At 38.2% G+C, this 20463-nt stretch overlaps 1 protein-coding gene across 1 annotated transcript; it reads right to left on the bottom strand.

The window, feature by feature from the left end:
- Positions 1-1028: 1028 nt before the first annotated feature.
- On the bottom strand, positions 1029-19985 carry LOC138193487 (solute carrier family 26 member 6). The gene is made up of 19 exons (XM_069141589.1): positions 19858-19985; positions 18009-18148; positions 17689-17799; positions 17029-17204; positions 15591-15755; positions 14817-14969; positions 14651-14733; positions 14406-14553; positions 14212-14325; positions 12612-12689; positions 12358-12453; positions 11315-11421; positions 10767-10836; positions 9449-9541; positions 6475-6597; positions 6135-6281; positions 5559-5613; positions 4415-4539; positions 1029-1452 (listed from the first exon to the last, which is right to left on the bottom strand). The coding sequence occupies exons 1-19, from the start codon at positions 19983-19985 to the stop codon at positions 1438-1440; spliced, it is 2127 nt and encodes a 708-aa protein (XP_068997690.1). The 3' UTR covers positions 1029-1437.
- Between the last annotated feature and the right edge of the window lie 478 nt (positions 19986-20463).

Below are 20463 nucleotides of genomic sequence, written 5' to 3'. Positions count from 1 at the left end.
AGACTTTGTTGTGTTTTGCTTGTTGTTTTTCATGAAGCCTAACCACGTCCTTTTCCACGTTCTTGTTGTCGTGAAGAGCATATCTTTTGACGCCTTGCGTGGCAAAAGCCGTGACACCAACACTCTGCGCTCTGAGGAACTGGGGGAATTACGTGCTTTCCCATGATACGAGAACGACAGAATAATAGAATGAGATCAGCAACGTGCACTTTAGCGATAAGTGGAACTACAGAGCTCGTGATAATTCTCTGTGGGTTTGTCATTTAGAGCCAACACTTTCACAGGACACTCTGTCACTTGATCTATTATTTATCAAAAAATATTGATCAGCACAGCTTTAAGGTTATAGGAAACATCCTTACTAGTGATTGATTAGGGCAAAATTGTAACCCCCTCCCAACAGACAAAGAAACAAGATGTCAGAATGAGTAATGAAGAGAAAGTTTATGGCAGTTCAATCAGAAACAGACTTGACCGTTTTTGTAGATACAGGTGCAACTTCCTTGAAAAACAGGTTAACAGGAAACAAACTGTCATTTATTTGATTGTTTGTGTCTTTTGGACCCTGAAAGTTAATACAGAGAGAGAACAGGAGGCTTGCCTTGGTGCATAACGACATAAAAAGCATTTCAGTCGAAGCCTTTATGGGAAAATCTGTTTTGAAACAACTAAATATGATTCATTGTGTTCCCGGTTCAATAAACAATGACTCATTATACCTGGTTTCAGTTAACAGAAGATCATTGTTGTTGCAAATCTAATCGGAAACGAATCTCTTCTCATGAACATTGTTTTTTTCTCTCCCAATGTAGCAAACAGCAGATAGATTCAAGAACGAAGACAACTACAGTAAAAAAAAAAATTGTTATCATGTTTCTGTCCTTAAGTGACTGTGTGACTTCATACAGTTTAAAGGTTCCTAATCAAAACACGATGAATGGTGTCTACCATCAGACAGACAATTCCAGTGAGACAGGAAAGGACACATTCCTGCACGTATGTGGGTGTCGGCAGTTTCATCAGTCCAGATCTTTTAACAAGTATGTGGGGGTTTGTTGTTGTGTTGTTGTGTCATGAAATTAAAATGTCTTCCATGGAAAATACTCATCAAAACTGCCTGTGGTTATTTATAATGTGTTTACTATGTTTGCAGAATGTAGTATTGGTTGAAAAGGTGTGGACTGAAGACAAAGTTTTCCACATATCAAATTTCCCTTAAGCTGTACAGTCCAGACAATAACTAAAAGTTATGCATGACATTATACACACACGGCATGCGTTGTGTATGTTGCAGTGTGTGTCTGCCGGTTTGTGTGTCTGTGTCTGTGACCGGGGGGGGAGGGAGTGCCAGTTATCTGGAGCTCTCTGGATAAAATCCTCCAACGGACAGAGTGTCTGTCACTTCTTTTTAACGTCGTCTATCGTCCCTCTCAGGACTCAGAAATACGTCTCCTACGAAACAGAAGGACAGGAGGGAGCAGAGCAGAGAAGAAGAACCAGACAGAAGAAGAATAATGTTACAAAGAGGATGAAGACAGGAAGAGAAACACACCAGCCTTGATTTACAATATGTTCCAGATTTGTCTTTTCTTTGTCTCAGTAGTTTCAGTCTCAGAGGTTAATGAGGAGGAACAGAACAACCCTGTGAGCATGATGCTTGAAACTGTGGCTCAGCATGCAACAATGTCTAAAATGATGGTTCTGAATCCAACTGTTTTAAATCTGCTGTCTTCAATTTTCCCTGCTGGATTTAATACATTACGTGGAACATTATATATTGTATTAAATAGGTTAGAAATTAAGTGAACTGAAGATACACAATAAAGCAAATTAATTTCCAAACTAACCTTTTCTGCTTCTAATAATATCCCTCCAAAAACCTCTCACTAATGTAAACCGTTTTCATTGTGAAAAATATTCATGCAATTTAGGCTGCAGATACAAATCCATATTCAGGCATATATCCACATGGCTGCCTGCGTATTACTGTGTGCGTGATCTTTGGCACAATTTTCTTGACCAATCTCATGCTCTTCTCACCATCCACATTTACATCATCTATATTTGTGTCCCAGTGAGTGTGTCAGTATGTGTGTGAGCTCTTTATTTCTCCCACGAAAAGGCTTTGCTCCTGTGAATTGTATTTCATGGACAAACAGGTTTTTGTTCTTGTACTTCCTGTGTGGGAGCAGAAACCTTAAGTCACGTACACAACAACTAAATACTAAAACAGAGGAGGTAGAAACAAAAGCATGCGCACTGACTAATATGGATGCAAGCACAGGTGTATAAATGAGATTACCACACACACACACACACACACACACACACACACACACACACACACACACACACAGTATGTATATACACAGTATATATAAATATATATGTAAATATATACTGTATATATGAAAAGCAAAGAGCTGTTTAGAAATGTATGTTTATCTGTGTATGGACAATAAAAAAGGAATATACATCAAAACATGTGCAACCTTATCAAGATATTTGAAACCACTGAAAAGACCATTTTCACCCAACCCCCAACCATCTCACTGTGTGCAATCAATTTTCAGTCGTGGTCACGCTGTTTGGACAGAGAGGGAATCAAAGAGCCAATCCGCAAACAACATTTTAATCATTAAACGCTAGGATTAGCTGAATGCATCATTTCCACACCACCGGCTGCAAAGTGAATTCAATCACTTCCGTGTTTCTAGTCAGCAAGGAGGAGGGTTTATCAGAAATGTGATGCTGTCCACTTTTCAATTTGTTTATTTACTTAATTGATATAACCTGCTCATGCATACAACCGTGTGACAAGTAATGAGGACCACTAAGGACCTGTAACATGTGCAAACACTGCTGCTACATTCATTTTTTACATAACTGACAGGAGCTGTAATTTGGAGCTCACTTTGTTTACATTTGTATTTTAGGTATAGAGCTGAACAGATGGGATTTTAGCAGCTGGTCAAGGTTCAAACTGTAACACACCTTTAGATTTTCTGCCTCGGCGATATGCTGTGATATTATTAGTTACAGTGTGTTGAAAATATGATTGAAAACGAGTGAAACATTGAAGACTGTGTTTTCAAACACGGGGAGAGGGGTCAGTTGGAGGGTTAAAGGAGCATTGCAGTGAAAGACATCAAATTACTGAGCTTAAACTTGTCTTTTAAATATATAGCTGCATCCAGTGGTGCAGCGCTGTTTGTTGAAACAGGTGCACGGTTAAGTTGTTGCTGTTTCTGAGGTTATTCCTACGATGGTAAGTTTACATCGATATATTTCCATTGCTTTAATTTATTTTAATTTAAAGCTAGCAGTCCAATCATGCTATTTAAAATGTTTTGATTTCAGTCACAACACAACACTCCTGCATATATTTCACAATAAAGACCTTGTAGGACATGAAGGGTTTCTGTCTACTGAAACACAGAGCTTTTAATTTGAAATGGATACAGGAAGTGTTGAGTTTGTATGAACATATAATGCAGTAACTTTAACAGGGCCAACAGTAGTGGATCAATACGAGGCCTCGAGTTGACTTCCTGAATCTATCAATACACCTAAAATGTCAATATGACAACTTCGACCGTAACATTTGTTTTTATTGACCCTCTTGCACGACACAAGTTTTGTTGGTGATTGGATCTTAAAGCACTTTAAAAATGTAAATTAATTTAAACCAATTCAAGAGAACTGTGAACATTTTATTTCCTTACTTGGAGAAAGAAAGTGACAGAGCTTCGTTTCGGTGTGCTCTGGCACACCTATGCTTAGCATAAAGATTGGGAGGGAGGGGAAAGAGCTGGCCAAACTCTGTTCCAGAGTAAAATCCTTTACCACAAACCTATAAAGCTCCCTGATTAACATGCTACATCTTGTTTATTGGATTAATATGAAAATCATTGCATAAAGCCCACAAGTTTTGTTTTTTCAAGGTCTTGACACAATGGTAAGTTTACATAGGCTATTTATATTTCCACTGCTTTAATTTAATAAAGTCAATGACATAATCATGCTTTTTTCAATTTGCCAATTTCAGTTATAACATTGCCGCAATATTTCACAATATAAGCCTTGTTAAGAAATGAAGGGTTTCTGTCTACTGGAGCTCTAAAGGGCTTTTAATTTGAAACAGTTACAGAAAGTGCATGCCAAATTCAGAAATTCAGTAAAACATTTCTGACTGCAGTCTTTAACCTATAATATAGAGAGACCTTGTAGACCACTGTTCTACTGTGTTCAGTAACATTAAGGTTATTATTAAAAGTAACATTTGAAGTAAAACATTGGACCACGCGTCATGACAAGAGTCTTTGCACACGTTGTTACTATATTTCATATCAAAATGCATTTTGGAAGATGATGGATGATGCAGTGTATGCTTGAATGTGTGTTTGTGTGTCACCTTTGGGTTCTGCGTTCTGCCAGGCTGACAGTGTAGAACGGCGTCGTGGACGGTGGTGAAGAGACAGGACTTTGTCACTTTGTCGTTAAAGAAACCTCCAGTCTGTAGGTTGTCCACTACACCACCTAGACAGAGAGAGACAGAGACAGAGAGAGAGACATTGGAAGAAGATGAGATGGAAGAAATAGAGAGAAAAAGAGGAGGATGGAGTGGAAAAAATTTTTTGGGGGGCGGGGGGAGAAATAACAATAACAAAACAAAGAGGAATGGGAGGGGTAGTTCTTGTATTAAATGAACCCATATAATTCCTGGCTATATAAATATTCATTGCAGTCCCCTTGTGAGTCCAATCACTCCCTCTAAACTATGTTCCTCATTACAGGCTATTAATCCAATGCAGGCTGCCGATCCTCTGACATAAACTGGATGGCTCCCAGCATTGTAGTTGTAACATTTTTCCCCCCCTGGAGATTTATATATTTTTTCCCATCCAGCAAGTCAGACCTACAATTGTGGGCTATTAAGTAAAAATAAACACTGAGTGTAGATGCTTTACTTCTGTCCCCACCAGATTTCACTTTTTTTTTTTAAAGATTTTTTTTTTTATTTTTAGCTTTCCATAAGACTAAGAACAATCTACTCATGACCCACGATTGCAAATCACACCACATTTAGAAAACGTCTGTATTCTGGACAGCTGTAGACTTCCTTCACAGAAATATTACAATAATATCGGAAAAACAGCTGGAATAACATCAAGTGTTATTGAATGAACTCAAATTGTGTGGGGCTGGAATGTGAATGTAAAACTACATCCGCATGTGTGTAACAGTATGTGTGGGATGAATAACCATAATGGGATTTTGGAGTATTTATTGTCAGGGGATCAGTGATGTGTCCAACAGAATATGTTCCACTCAAATGGATTTAAAATGCAATGTTTTTCCGAGGGCTAAAAGACAAATCGACTCTTACAAGGTGAAGCCAGAGTTTTAAGAGGTATAGTTTACACAAACACATAACATTATTCATAAAAACGGATTTATAAAGAAAGCCTAATCTACTACAATCCCCACAGTTGGGCTGAAATTGTAAATTAGGATATTTGTATTCTTCTGACAGACTTTCTCGTGAGTGGACTTACTTTGGCAGCCAGCGAGAACCACCTCTACTCCAATTTCTCCGTAGTCTCTCTGAATCTGAAACACGGGAGCACAGAGCAAAGGCCAAACTGAGAATCATTTCATTAGACTGACACTTCAATTTACTGTAATTGAATGCCTGTGGAACTAAATGATAAGAAAGGGGACAGAAGTATGGCTGGAGGATAAGTTGTAGTTTTCAGAGGAAGAGAAGATAAAGGCAGAGTTACAAGAGTTGGTATTTTCTTACTTCAGAAGCAATTAAATTATTAGCGTTGACTTCCCTTTTGTTCCAAAGACTTATTTTGGGTTCATTGTGGATGACAAGATTGAAGAATAGCTTCTATTAGCCTGTTAATTTTGTCCAAGCATTAAATACACAGATGTAGATTTGTAGAGGGGCTAACACATATAAAACTGTCCTAATAAAGGAAGTTTGATTCTTAACATGTACATCTTGGCTGAAGCTTGAACTATCAAGTTAACTTGATACTTGATCATTAAAAAATATTTAAGCAGGATTTAGTGTGTCCCTCTTTCCTTGTGTATGTGTGTAAGTTGGACTGCCATGTTCATACACTTCGTATCGTCTTGACTCCAACAGTATCGAGGAAGTTGACGGGGCTCAGGTCGAGGACTATGGCTCTTGGGAGTGAAGGGTCCGGCTCTGCATCCACCTCAATGATAGCAATGTCCCTCTGCTGCTCCGTGTCTGGCTCCCCCTCCTGGGTAGGAGGAGAGAAGATGCAGTGGCAAGAAACTCTTTAAAAGTTTGATCAAAATAATATTGTTCGACAATTAAATGATCAAAGGTGTTTGGAGGACCGGAAAGTCAAATGAAGGTTTAAGATCTGGAAAAATGATTTGTGTAAGAAGCCAGTTGCACATTGAGGGTGTAAAAAAAAACAGTCTCCTCACCACTTCCACTCCGTTCTTCTTGAGAGCTTTCTCTGCTTTTCTGGCATTTTTCTTCTCGTGCCTCTTCCTTTTAGCCTCCAGTTTCTTCTTTGCTGACAGGATCTTTGTAATGTCGATACCACACTGACAGAAACAGTAAAGAACAACCACATGTAAAGTTTACATTCACTCACAATGACTGCAAAATACACAGTGGTTTGTTTTAGTACTTCGTCTCTCCATTTTTATATTTCTCTTCTGCTCTCTTTGATCACCAGACTACCACATCTAAATAAAAAGCCCTACTCTACTGTTTAATTATACTGTTGCACACATAAAGGTTTCTTTTAAAGCAACTAATTTATAAGTTTGTCTGAGTTTTCATTAGTTATGAAAAAAATATTTTTCCCAGTGACCGTCTGTCGTAGGAAAACATGAAAACACTATGGTGTTACAACAAGGGGTAATACACAGCATATAAAAACAAGATGTAGGTGAAAATACATGAACTACATTACATGATCCTTTCATAGCATAATGAAAACTATCACAGGTCATCACAGGTCATTATGCTGATGTAACGTTGTCAGGTTAAGAATATGAGCATCCAGTTTAGTCTGTTCAGTCAGCCCAGCTAAACTAGCTAAACATAAAACAGCAGGAAAGGTGTGGCAGATAGCAGCACAAAGGCATGATGTCATGCGTGTCCATGTCCCTCACTGGTATTTAAAGAAAACACATTCATAGGAAATTCTCACACACTTTTACTTGAGGAATCTGGTGTGAAGGAACACCGAAAGTTTGTTTTCTAACACAAGTTAACAACTTTCTCAGCCTAAGTTGTGATGACTCATTAACTCTTCTCAAAGCAAAACACAAAATAGGTTTGTAGACTCAACTATATTTTCTTATTTAAATTTTTTATCATTTCTGACAAATTGCAATCCCAATGAATGCCAAAGAATATAAATGTGTTTAGTTACAATGTTGTTAGGCACACTGAACCTGCCAATGTTCAGACTCTACATATTTATAGTTTCAAATGGGTGAATTAGTAAGTGCAAATAATTCACACGGCAATGCTGTCCACAACAATGCAACCTAATTAAAGCTCTAATAAAAACACTGTCCTTATACAGTATGCATAAAGAATCCAACAACCAGCCTTGCTGTCTCTATAGTTTATACTAGAATTGATTAATGGACAAAGGATAGGTTCATACATTTTTTAGGTCTATTTAAAATGGTCAGTTGCTCTAACTATTCCTCCTGTTTATACTATTTTTAATGCACTTGTATTGTAAATGATAAGTACAAAATCCAGTATTTGATTTGTGTCTTGTTGCATTCAAATCTGACTTTTTTATGAGGCTTCAGCAATCTGAGTTATTCCAAACAAATTGATATATTGATGTAACTCTGGAGGATTATCCACTACATTTGCACTAACAGAGGGTTCTGGATTTTGTCCCCCATCACCTACCATGAAGTGAACCTTTAGGAAGCATATTCTAATGACAAACAAGGAACTTTTGTTGTTGTTTTAGAACAGGTTTGAAACATCCTTTATGATAAAGAAAAAGCTGTTTTCATACCGGGATCATTGATGGCCGAGGGTCAGCTAATATTTTCTGTTTACTCATGACCAACCAATCCATACATATAGTAATGTGAGATTTTGGTATTTTATTAAAGATAAGTAGCACAAGAAGAAGACATGAAATTATTTTCATGTAAACAATTTATAATATCTAAAGACTAATAAGCAACCAGGAAATGGAACAACCAGAAGAACAATTCATCCACCATGAACATCAGATTGCCACTGTTTGTTTTAATGAGTTATTTGTTTTATTTTTAATAATAAAATGTCTGCCTGCTAACTGCAAAGTAGATCAGAATTAAATTACAGCCATTCAAACCTTTAAACATTCTGAAAACTAAATCGATAGCAATTAGTTTCAAAACATTACCATGCTGCATGACATCACTACCTAATGCAATACAGCCCTAACTGTCGCCTGACACAAAGCGTAGCCCATCAGCTTAGTTACCGCCAGTAAGAAGAAACAGTAAATAATCCTGAATTTCCGCATCAATTTGTGTCGTCCGTGGAACAGAAGCTTTTATCATCCACATTCAAAGATGTTCATGTGGCGGCAATTTTCCAGCTTGTAAACAAACCTGTTGCCTCTGCAAAACAGGATGAAAGCTTATTTGTGCATCAAATATATATATATATATTAAAAAAAAGGGAAAAAAAAGCACAACCCTGCGGCTTTGACATGCTGACATTTTAATGAATGAGACGTTCCATTATCTCCCGCCTTATTCAGTCTCCCCCTCCCGCCCCCCCTGCCTTTTGTCATCTTTTCTCCACTTTCCCTCGATCCGTCTTGCTTTTTACCCCAAAGAGACGTGACAGGAGGAGGAGGAGGAGGAGGAGGAGGAGGAGGAAGAAAGGGGGTGTTTGAACAAAAGTTGAGGAGAACAAAGGAGAGGAGAAAAGAGTTGGTTGACATTGTGAACAGCGTCTGTCACGGTCAGGACGTGGGAATTGGTGACATGTGGGGTCAGTTATTAATGTGTCAGAAATGATGTTTGTAGGAGAGGAGTTAATTGCACGGAAACTATGATGAGATGGTTTGTTCCTGGAGGCGGTTGGTTCTCTTTCTGTGCGTAGCTGTGGTTTGTTTATCTGCGTGCTCATTTAAATCTGGGTTTATGTGTCCATCATGGTGTTTTTGTAGAGATGATACTGTTTTTGGGGGGCACCCACATTAATATATGAGTACACACATTAATATTCCTGTTTGTGTTCCTCGTGGTGATGAATTCTATTTTTAGACGTTGAGAGTGAGACATTTTCGGTTAGGAATGTGTGTGTGTGTGTGTGTGTGTGTGTGCGTGTGTGTGTGTGTGTGTGTGTGTGTGTGTGTGTGTGTGTGTGTGTGTGTGTGTGTGTGTGTGTGTGTGTGTGTGTGTGTGTCCTCACCTTCTTTCCCAGGGCATCTTGGTACATCTCAGCATTGGCAAAGTAGAGGGTGGCAGAAGAGCGGAAGATCAAAATCCCTGGCAACTGCTTCACCTAAAATGAGTGAATAAAGTAAACATGCAAATTAATCACACAATTCCAAAGTATACGGGCACAAATCACACTAGCAGGGTTGTCTCTGGATTTGGCGGAGAAGGAATGGTATTGATGGTCATGTATAGCATTTGTGATCGTGTGACTTGAGGAAAGATATCAGCCAGGGTCTGCAGGCATAAGTTCTCGTCGTTGAGATGTAAAACAGGTAGAGCAGGGGTGGCGGGTGCGAGTACAGAGGGGACTGGTCCCGGGATGCTAGGACTGCGGCCGAGCCTCCCCAAGGTGTCGTGGGCCGAACTTGATGAAACACGAAGAGAGGTGCCCACTTGATAACCCCACTGAGATATACTGCACTCTCACCTTGGTGCTAAGGCTTTGTACCCTGTAGTGTCTTACTCTGGTGTATGTATAGCGGCCTGTGAATTAGTGAGGCGTTTGGTAGGTGAAGATAGAAGGAGTTGTTGCTACAGTAACTACCGAGCCTCATTCAATTCTAATGAGGAGTCAAATTCTTAATTTATGATGCAAGTTATAATAAAATCACATTCTGGACTGCTTTAGGCCCCGCCCATAAAACAATACAAATATATTCACTTAAGAAGAAGAAGAAAAAGGTTGCAGTGCAATGTTCTTTCGACAGTAGCCAAAATTCCTCATTCAACTGTAATGAGAAGTAAAATAAGTTCCATTTCAGTGAATGTTTGCCTTATAATTAAATTAGTAAACATTTTAAGGCTCTGCCAAAAAACTTGGCCGATATACAAGAAGAATTAACACAAAATTTGAGGATATAGACTTCATACTACCTAAATTATTTTATTATTGACCACCAAACTTTTATCAGTTCATCCTTGAGTCCACATTTCCATAAGGCGTCCCTGAGATATTGTGTTCACAGTTGGAAATGGATGAAGACATCTACTCAAGGCATTCCTGATATATCAGGTTCAAATTACACAGAAAACATAAAAAATTCTTAACTTGTGATGTCAATAATGATGACATCCCATTCTGGACTGCTTGGCCCCGCCAAGACATTTAAGACAACCATTACATTGTATTAGTAGGGAATCCAAGTGGCCTCAAAGATGATGGTTTGGGTATCTGACAATAGCAACTTTGTATTTCCGATAAACATTTTCACTGATTATTCTGTTCATGCCTGCACCAACACTCGTCCTCCCCTCATGCTTTCAGGTAACTTAAATATATTGTATTGTACCTGATTGTAGTCCTCCAGTGGCTTGTAAACGTCTGTGTCTGGGACCTGCCCTAATAAGGAGTATTTAGGTCTGAAATACACACAAAACAAAGAACTGTATGATTCATTTGTGATACTTTGTGATTAGATATGGTCTGAAGGAGAAGGACAACGTTTTTTTTGTTGGTTGTGGAGACTGAACGAGTAATGTTTAGCTATGAACCTGAGTGCAGCCAGCAGATGTGTGCATGCTTGTATACATATTACAATCAGAGGCATGTGCTCCTTTGCATGTTGTATTTGGCCAAAAAACATTAAAAGACAAAACAAGAAACTACTTTCTAAGAATACACCAAAGATGGGGAATATACAGTGCACACAATTTAAAAAATAATCATCCAGTTTGTATTTCTGGTGCACTGCAAGCATGCTGAAAGTCTGTGAAGCCACAAATTTTGGGCTGCATGCGGACAAGAGTCATCAGCACTTACTTTGCTGGCCCGTATTTATGTGGAAACCACACTCTGGGATTGTGTGTGTGTGTGTACCTGACGGTAGTGTATTCTTACAGCTGTGTTCTGAAGATGACGGTGAGCATTGAGAAACCAATTGCAGCAGCCAGCCCCAAGTCAGGGTTGAAGATCACTGTGAAGATGAAAGTAGCCACCCAGACCAACTGGAGAGAGAGGGAAAATAATGAGTAATACAGCAATGGTTATCATTACAAATAGTAAAGAAATAGTAAAGAAAATGTAAAGTTGGACATCATTGTGGTAGCCGCACCACAGAAAATGGCTGCACTCATGCTTTTTAGTACAAGTTTTAAGTATGCATTCATACATTTTTCCTGTGGCTTTCAACATGGAGAATGCAAATTTTCTGTGCTCAAATGCATGATACTATCAGGAATTGTGCCCTTACTGTTAAATTGATCATGTTAGGAACATAAAAATGTTGGCATTTTCCTACTGGAAAATAGTGTTCACTAAAACCAGATGACACTTTTCCCTTTCAGGCCTTCCCACGCTGAGAGGTACCAGGAGGAAATGATACAATGGCAACACAGGAAGTGGAGATAACCTTCCTTGCAAATGATTTATCTGTGTCCGTGTTTGTTTATGCACCTGTTTAAGCAATTAGCTGATGCATTGAGCTTATGCATTTGTTTATGCGTCAAATTTAAACACTGACTTATGGATTGTCTATGCACTGATTTTATGTGTTTCCCGTTTGCTCAGCTGTGTTCATGCACTGGCTTAGAGCACTATTTTTGAAAAAAATTTTTTTTACTGACTTTACTGAGATGTATTTAGGCACTTTCAGTTAGCATAAGATTCAAATCTTTGTCAGAAATGTAACCCATTTGAATACACAAAATCAATTTACCGCAACTGTCATATTCTGAGCAGTCAAGAAATAAAGCGCCCTGATTTTAGCCCTGTTTCTTAGCAATGTGAAATAAGATGATTAAAAAAATCAAATACTGCCAGCGGCAAATAAATTCATTAATGAATGACAAAAAAAAGAAAGTGATTTAGATTAGGTATACCATTTGACAAAATATGAATGAATTCACCATCGCTACATGAACCACTTCCTTGTCTACACTCACCATATCTATTTTGTTGCTTCTCCACAGAGCAGGGATGTCCAAGAACTGCTTCACCATTCCATGGAGGTTGACAAAGATGATGGCAGCCAGCACTGCCTGCAAAATGAGTCGAACATACAACAATTTATATGGTGACCCTGAAATATAGAGATGACACACAAACACACACACACACACACACACACACACACACACACACACACACACACACACACACACACACACACACACACACACACACACACACACAGTACCTTGGGCAGATCTTCAAAGAGAGTTCCAATCCAGAGCGTGATGAAAAGGATAACGACTGCTGATAGAGCTCCAGCAACCTGCAGTGACGAGGGAGGGGGAACATAGACGAAGAAGAGAGTTGAGAGGAAGAGAGTGAAAGAAAAACTACGAAGAGACAAATGATGTCGTGATTATTAGTGTGAATTGGTGTTTGGTTATAAGAGCAGTCAAGGCAACAACAGTTAAAACCTCTCCTCCCCTGATGACGGTGCTTATCAGAGTTACGATAATTAGGATTATGTTTAACCTTTAAGACTGCCCAGCTTTGCAGCCATGGGCAGTGAAGTGTTGTGATTACAATTCTGGTGTGATAATTGATCTCATGAAATGTCAAAACTGATCCGCATTTCTGTAAATGTTGTTAAAATGCTTTGTAGTTGGAGGGAACAAAAACAGGAGAAGCAGCAAATATCATGAAAAACAAATGAAGAAAACAGTTGTGACAGGCTCTTATTTTAATCTGAGTGTCTTTACTAGGTAAATGTCTAATTGAAGGCAACAGTAATTTGATCAATTAGCATACCAGATGTCAGATGCTTTAATCTTATTTCCATGTCAAATGTGTTGATAAAGATTTTATAATGTATGTTTTTTTAGTTTTTTTATGGAAAATGTTTGCAGGACTGTTATTACACCAAATAAGAAATATAACACGTATTAAACAATATTAGGAGCTAAAATTTATTGGAATAAAACTAATTTTCTTTAACTCTTTTCTTTATTTAGATCATGGTGTCTATTTAATATTTTGTTTATATTTTACTCCCAAAGAAAGGAGATTACTGTCAAAAGCTAAAGAGTCAGTTAACTTAAATGACAAAATATTCATCCCGGTATCACGGTAAATCATGTAATACACAAGTCCGTCCACTAGAGGGAACAGCATCATTGTCACGTCTTTGGCTTATCAGTGTCACATGTTTGACAACATCGAAACCACTAGCGAACCCACATGGTCAGGGAAAAAACATGCGATTAGGGTTAGGACAAAAGACAACCTTGGTCAGGGGTTGGAGAAAAACCAAATGGTTTGGGTTAGTAACAAAAGAAACATTTAAAAAATGAAGTTAAAACCATAAGTTGGCAACATGTTTATTAAACTCATGGTTTTAACTTCATCATCCCGTTTGGCAGCCTGTGATAATGCCACCAGGCCACCCCTCATTCCTCCTTACACCGCAAAAAAATGCATTTGTACTTGTTCTCAAGACCTCGGTCTTGGGACAACGGTCACATGACGTATCTCAGAAGACATGCCCATATTTACGTACGTGTTATTCTCACGCTTTGACAACGTCAGGCGTAGCTACTGCACATTTTGCTTTAGTAGATGGGGATATGTATTTCACACTTTGCCGTGATACTGGGCTGAAATATTGTATATTCTCTAACTTTTTTTTCTGCATTCATACTAGGAAGGATAAGGCAAGGTTTTTCTGTAATTTGTGTGTTCTGGCCCTTTAAAAGTAAAATAGCTGATTTATTTTTCAAAGTGTTACAGTCTTAAACTCAAATGTTGTTCAAGGGTGTTCCAGCAGTGCGATGAGCTCCCATACCAACCTGAGTCTTCCCTCCTGTGCTCTCCTGAACCAAGCTGCGAGACATGGAGCAGCTGACTGCAAAACACTGGAAAATTCCTCCGATGGTGTTACTCAAGCCCAGGGCGATTAGTTCCTGAACCGTGACAGAGAAACTATTTATATACAGGACACTAAAACTCTGTTCATCCTTGTTTCCATCTGTCTCCTCCCTACCTGGTTGCTGTCCACCTTGTATCCATACTTTAGGGCAAAGATTCGTCCCAGAGAGATGGCGATGCCGTAGCCGACCACAGACAGGGCGAAGGCGTCCCCGATCACCTGGCCAAACAGAGAGGCAGTCGGGAGAACAGGCGGCTGGAGACTGACATGAAGAGATGAAACACAACATATAGTCAATAAAAACTAAACTTTTCACATATGTAAACACAAATTCCTTTATATATGTGTGCGTTTCTTACCCCGAAGGAATCTTTCCCACTACATCCACTTCGTATTTTTCCTTCAAGCCAACTTGCCAGGAGATTACTGTGGCGATAATGACCTGGAGAAACAGATAAGAAGAGATATATTGTACTGTCCATGGAGTGCATTATATTCAAACACTGTGTATTTCTGTGTACTCACAGCGACCAGCTCCACAGGTATAGTAATAGGCAGTTTTTTACTGAAGTATGCATTGAGCTCCTTAGCGAGGATGAGGCCGATTATGGCGACGATGCTGACCACGAGAGTACCGATGTTTGTCTCTGGAAGGAGATAACACAACTCCAGCACAGTCTGGGAGGGAGGAAGGAAGGAAGGAAGGAAGGAAGGAAGGAAGGAAGAATGGAAGAATGGAAGAAGACAATTGTTGCTTAAATGCTTCACACATAATACATGAAACTATAATTCTCTTTGATGGTGCTTTCATGTGCATATTTCTAAGAAGGTCAATAAGGGAGACTGATGACAGCGGACAGCAAAAAGCATTTGATGAGAGAATGTCTTGCTTTCCAGGAAGCTCCTTGATGAAGTTTTATTGTTAACAGTTAACACTTGGCATGTAGTCCCAGTGTTGGACGGGTCCAAAATCCAAAAAATACTTGATTAGCCCATCGATGGAGAGAATTATTTATCTTGGTTATTAATCAAAAACTTTTGGATGCTGGCTGACTCCAACTTTTTAAATGTGAAAATGTGCTGCTTTTCTGTGTCTGTTATAACTGTAAATTTGATATACTTGGGTTCTGGTACACTTACATACAGTTTAGTGATTTTTCTAATTTTGACATTTGTAATTCCAAAAACCTTCTCAAAATAGGATAATCATTCATGAAAATAATAATTTGTTGCAATTTTGTGACGTTAAACATAAGTTGTGGATGTGTGCAATTGTTGACAAACTGCGTTTATTCTTACAAAAATCAAGGAGAAAGGTCCGCTGTGTCTCCCTGGGCTGATGCCAAAGGTATATTTGAGCTGGGACACGATGACGTGGATGGCAGCTCCTGTGGTGTAACCTCGGACCAGCGGATCAGACAAGTAGGTCACCACGAAACCAAACTGGACCAGGCCGAGCAGAATCTACACACATATCGCACAATGAGAACCAGATGTATATTTGACACTCGTGACTTAAAGAGTTAAGTAAATATATGGATTTACAAACAAGTTTATTCATAAAGGTTTAGTGTTACAGCTCCAAAAGGAAAGTGTACCTGTCTTACCATATTTGGTAACACTTCACTTTAGAGTAAATTAATTATCAAGGATTCCTGCATGAATTCCTGCATGACTTCAGCATTACTTCCTTCATTAATACCTTACAAATGACCAGGAAGTATCATGAGTTCAAAGTCTTTCAGTCATGATCTTATGCATGGATAACACATTAATTAAAGCATTAACTAAGGTGAGTGCATCATCAATGGTTATGATTCATTCAGCATTATCATGAAGAGCACGTCATGAATTCATCAATAACTAAGCAGTAGTTACACATGAGCTCATCATGTTTGTGGCCCCTAAAGTGAAGAGAACATTAGATCTTTACTATCCCTTGTGGGTAAAACGGCAGGGAGTGCTAAAACGTGCTCGAACGATTAACGTGAGAGCAAATGTTTTTCAATTATTATAATGTTTGAGTTATGTTCGTGTATTTTTATAGTAATCTGGAAGTAAATTGACAGATGCAAAAATTGGCCAAATGTTTTTGCAAAGAATTCAACATGATCATGCTTAATAAATCATAATCATTGATTATGTACTCACCTTAGTTAATGCTTTAATTAATATGTTGTTCATGCACAAGATCATGAATGAAAGACTTTAAACATTCTGATCATTCATGAGGTATTAATGCAGGAAGTAATGCTGAAATAATGCATGGATTCATGACCATTAATGTACCCTTACCGTGAAGTGTTACTTTTTAACCACAGAACTATAATTGTATTTGAGTCATCAAAATCTGACCTTTTAGCCTGAGCTGTGGAAGAACCATGAGCTACCTGACTAAACTTCACAGAGTACATACAGTATAGGCTCATATGGGATTAAAAGATAACAAAATCAAGAAATAGCTTATCTCTATTCTTTTAAAGTGATCAATTACTTCTTTAAATGGATCCTGTAACGGCTAAAAGCTTTAGTTGGTATAAATAGGCAGGCTTCAAAGAGCCATGGAAGCTTTTGAGTGTTAGTATTGTATTTTAGTCATTGTTTTAGCAGCAGGTGGCTGTTGAAGGTTGATGTCATCCGACCAGATTTTCTTTGTACACAAGAAACATGACAACCCAACTGCAAGATTGCTCCTTAATGTCTTCAGTATATTTGACTTTTAGACTGTAATATTTACCTGAAATAATCCAGACATAAAGGTGACAGCCACGGCCACTCGGACCCTTTCTGCATCACGGGCAGTAATGTCAACTATACTGGAGTTGGTCTGATTGTCCCAAATCATGAAGTTTGAGTCGGGAGCCAACCGCTCGATCACCCCTCCTATCATCACGCTCAACACTGCATATGTTCCTGAAGAGGAGACACAGAGATATAAACACACGCCTAAAGGACAGCATCGAGGAAACGTGTTCATTTTATTCCACTGACTGCTACCATTACTGAGATTTGTGTTTTTTTTATCCTGGAATCCACTCAAAGTCCAAAAGAAAATTTTGAAAAAAAGTGATGTGAAAACAGGAAGCTGGCATTGCAAACTATTTTCCCTCCATAGATCAATAGAAGGGGATGTAGCTTCTGTCCTTGATCTTTTCGATACGATTGCATGTCAATATTTTAAAGAGCTCAAAAGGATCCAAATAAATACAGGTCCTTTCAGAAAATGCTGAATATTAATATAATATCAATATAAAAACATAAGCCAAATCAGTTGAGCTCCAACATTTTTTTGAACATCTTCTCTGATGTGATGTTCATATGCAAGAAAGTGGACAGATTTCCCGCAGTTCAAAGTGACCCAGTGAGCAGCACATACAGCAAATAATAAAGTGCATACCAATTGAGATGTGCTTGGACGTGCCAAAGATGAAGTAGACGAGGACGGGGTAGAAGGAGGAGTACAGGCCAAAGACTGGAGGAACAGCTGCCAGCAAGGCGTAGGCCATACCTGCAGAGATAAAAGACCATAAATGAGATTTCCTCTGATACTGTAATCAGAGGAAAAGAGCAATAACAAGGAGTATTTTTAGAGTAATGTAATGTAAATATTACAACCTTCAGCTTACTATTGGGAATAAACAGATTATAACCACATGTCTTCCTTTAGCTCCCCCACCCATCCTCTCCTCATCTCTTTCTCCTGAACCTCCGTCTCACCCTGCGGCAGCTGCATGATCCCAACACTGATTCCAGCGATCAGGTCTCCCAGAGCGTTTTCTCTGATGGAGTAGCGAGGCAGCCACGATACAACAGGAAAGCTACTCAGCAGGCAGCTCTTCAGCCTCGGACCAGAACACCTGAGTCAGAGTGACAGACAGAGAAGAAGAAAAGAGAAAAACAAGGTGGCATTATTAAAAAGCTGCTTTAAGGCTTTGAAATCGTACAGTACATGTCAAGTCTTGGTTTTCAGTCTGACCTCCAGAGGCCTTTTGGCTCATGTTTTTGTGTTGTTTTGTCTCACTTTTTGTCACTTTTGACGATGACTCAACTTTTTTCCAACAGCTAAAAAAAGTTAATCAATTATGTTTTATGCTCTCAGTAAGTCAACTCCATTTTCTTTTTTACTTATTTCCTTTTCAGGAGTTCAGCTATCCATGGAGGGAGTTTCAAGAGTGAATCACACATTTTCTACCAGACTTCAACACATTTCTGAGCCAAAAGCCACATGTAATCATCACTGAGCAGCCTGATGTCACGCCAAAACGTGTCAACCAGAAGATACCGTGTCACGTTTTGCCTCGCCTCGGTGTCAAAGGTTCACGCACGTCTGACCAGCTTGTATAAAGAGTGATAAAGTTCCTGTAGAGAATAAGTTTGGGGAAATCAGGATGGAACAAACACAGAACCTTCACATGGGACACCAGATATCGAGTCTGTGATAGCTTTAAATAATACAACTAAATCCCTGACATAACATTATCTTTTTAACTTACATAACATACTTTAACTAACTTATTACTTATTTCAAACCCAACCATGTCCTATAACCCTAACTAAGCCATTTTGTTTCCTGTTGTGAATTGACTGGTGAATTACAGACTTTGCTGTGATACTTGGTTGGTATTCTTGCATTTGGGTACATTTGACTTATTCAAACTGGCCTTTGTCTCACCTCGTGATGTCTAGAACGCATACATTATTGTTTTTATACATAATATATATATATGTATATATATATATATATATACATACATATATATATTTTTTTTTAATTATTATTATTTTTTTTTCAAGTGTTGTTGCTGCATACAGTTTTGTTGTTTGATTATTTTTTTTTTTTTACTTGTTTTTTTCTTATCTTTTGTGAAGGACATTGTGACTTGTGCTTGTTGAAAGCTGTTACACTAAATATACTTGAGTTAGTTACTTGCTACCTTCAGTCTCAGACATATATGAGGTCCTTACCATGGTTGTGTTGGTTTGTCTTTAACTTCATACAGATTTCAATATCTATTGTTAGGTACGTTATGTTAAGGTACTCTTACTTATTTTTTAACTGACTGCACGGATGTTAATGCATGTAAATTTAATACCAATAAATATAATAAATACCAAGGGGAATACCAAATACTAAAGGAACACATTACCATGAATTTTTAAATTTACAATATGGACGAAATTTAGTAAATTTAAACTACTCATTTACTATCATGTGTCTATCTACCCGAGTATGACTTTTGCAATTTATGAAGAGAAGTTGTTGATTCCAATATGATTGACTGAGTGAGAATTTTTCTTTTCTTTGGACTTGGAATATATATTTGAATTAAAAATGTATAGCACATATCATACATTATATTCTGTACTTTATTTTAGAAATCTGGTGAATTAAAACTAATTCATTTGAAAAGTAAAGTGTCAATTTATAATTATGAATATACAGGATTCTGTGTAATTGCTGCGTGCCTTGCACTTTGATATGAAAAGAAAAACACTAGACAGGAAATACCTGACTAAAAGAGAGAAATTAGTTGAGATGCACTGGATCAGATGTGTGGAGCTTTACCTCACTGACTTTTTGACCTTCTCACACAGAGATGTTTTCGAGTCAGACTTTTCTGCCATTTCATCCACAGCTGCTTCATCCAGGACCTCCCTGTGGACGCTGTAGTCAATTCGTCTCCTCTCTGCCATGGCAGCTGTAACATAAAAAGAAAATGCTTCTCATTTTTCCAAATACTGGGTTTGTTTTGGCAAAAAAACACGTTTTAATTACTATGGCAAAAAATTCATTTTCATCAGTCTGTTCATTTTGTTTAGAAAGGAATCACATTTTACTGTATCAATCAGCAATTACTGTAAAAATATTCAATGTTGCATGTTCATCTCAACATTGGAGCAGCAGTTTGAAACTCTTGAAACTTTTGACAATAATTACCTTGATGTGTTTCCAGCTGCAGGAAAAATGTTTTAGATTCCAAACTCCACTTTCCAACAAGTCAAGATCCAAACAAAGTCCAGATGAGAGCTGTGTAAGTTCGTTGTAATGTAGTGCTTTGTCTTCTGTCCTGTCGTATATAGTTTGTTTTTCAAGTTCAAAGGAAGCGGATCAAACTCTAAATCTGTCTCTGGTAAAAAAAAAATAATTGTAAAATTCGTCCTCCTTAATTTT

This window comes from Embiotoca jacksoni, unplaced genomic scaffold, assembly GCF_022577435.1.
Source record: "Embiotoca jacksoni isolate LCO1_2020_lvr unplaced genomic scaffold, fEmbJac1.0.p SCAF_9, whole genome shotgun sequence".
NCBI classification, from domain to species: domain Eukaryota; kingdom Metazoa; phylum Chordata; class Actinopteri; family Embiotocidae; genus Embiotoca; species Embiotoca jacksoni.
This window is presented reverse-complemented; position numbering and strand designations above follow the sequence as displayed.

What these genes read in the sequence shown, in the direction of transcription:
- LOC138193487 (XM_069141589.1), bottom strand. Translation starts at nt 19,985, where the DNA reads ATGGCAGAGAGGAGACGAATTGACTACAGCGTCCACAGGGAGGTCCTG. An exon ending in AAGGTCAAAAAGTCAGTGAG is followed by an intron (nt 18,149 to 19,857) that starts GTAAAGCTCCAC and finishes ACTCTGACTCAG; the next exon opens with GTGTTCTGGTCCGAGGCTGA. An exon ending in GTCATCTTCAGAACACAGCT is followed by an intron (nt 10,837 to 11,314) that starts GTAAGAATACAC and finishes TGTGTATTTCAG; the next exon opens with ACCTAAATACTCCTTATTAG.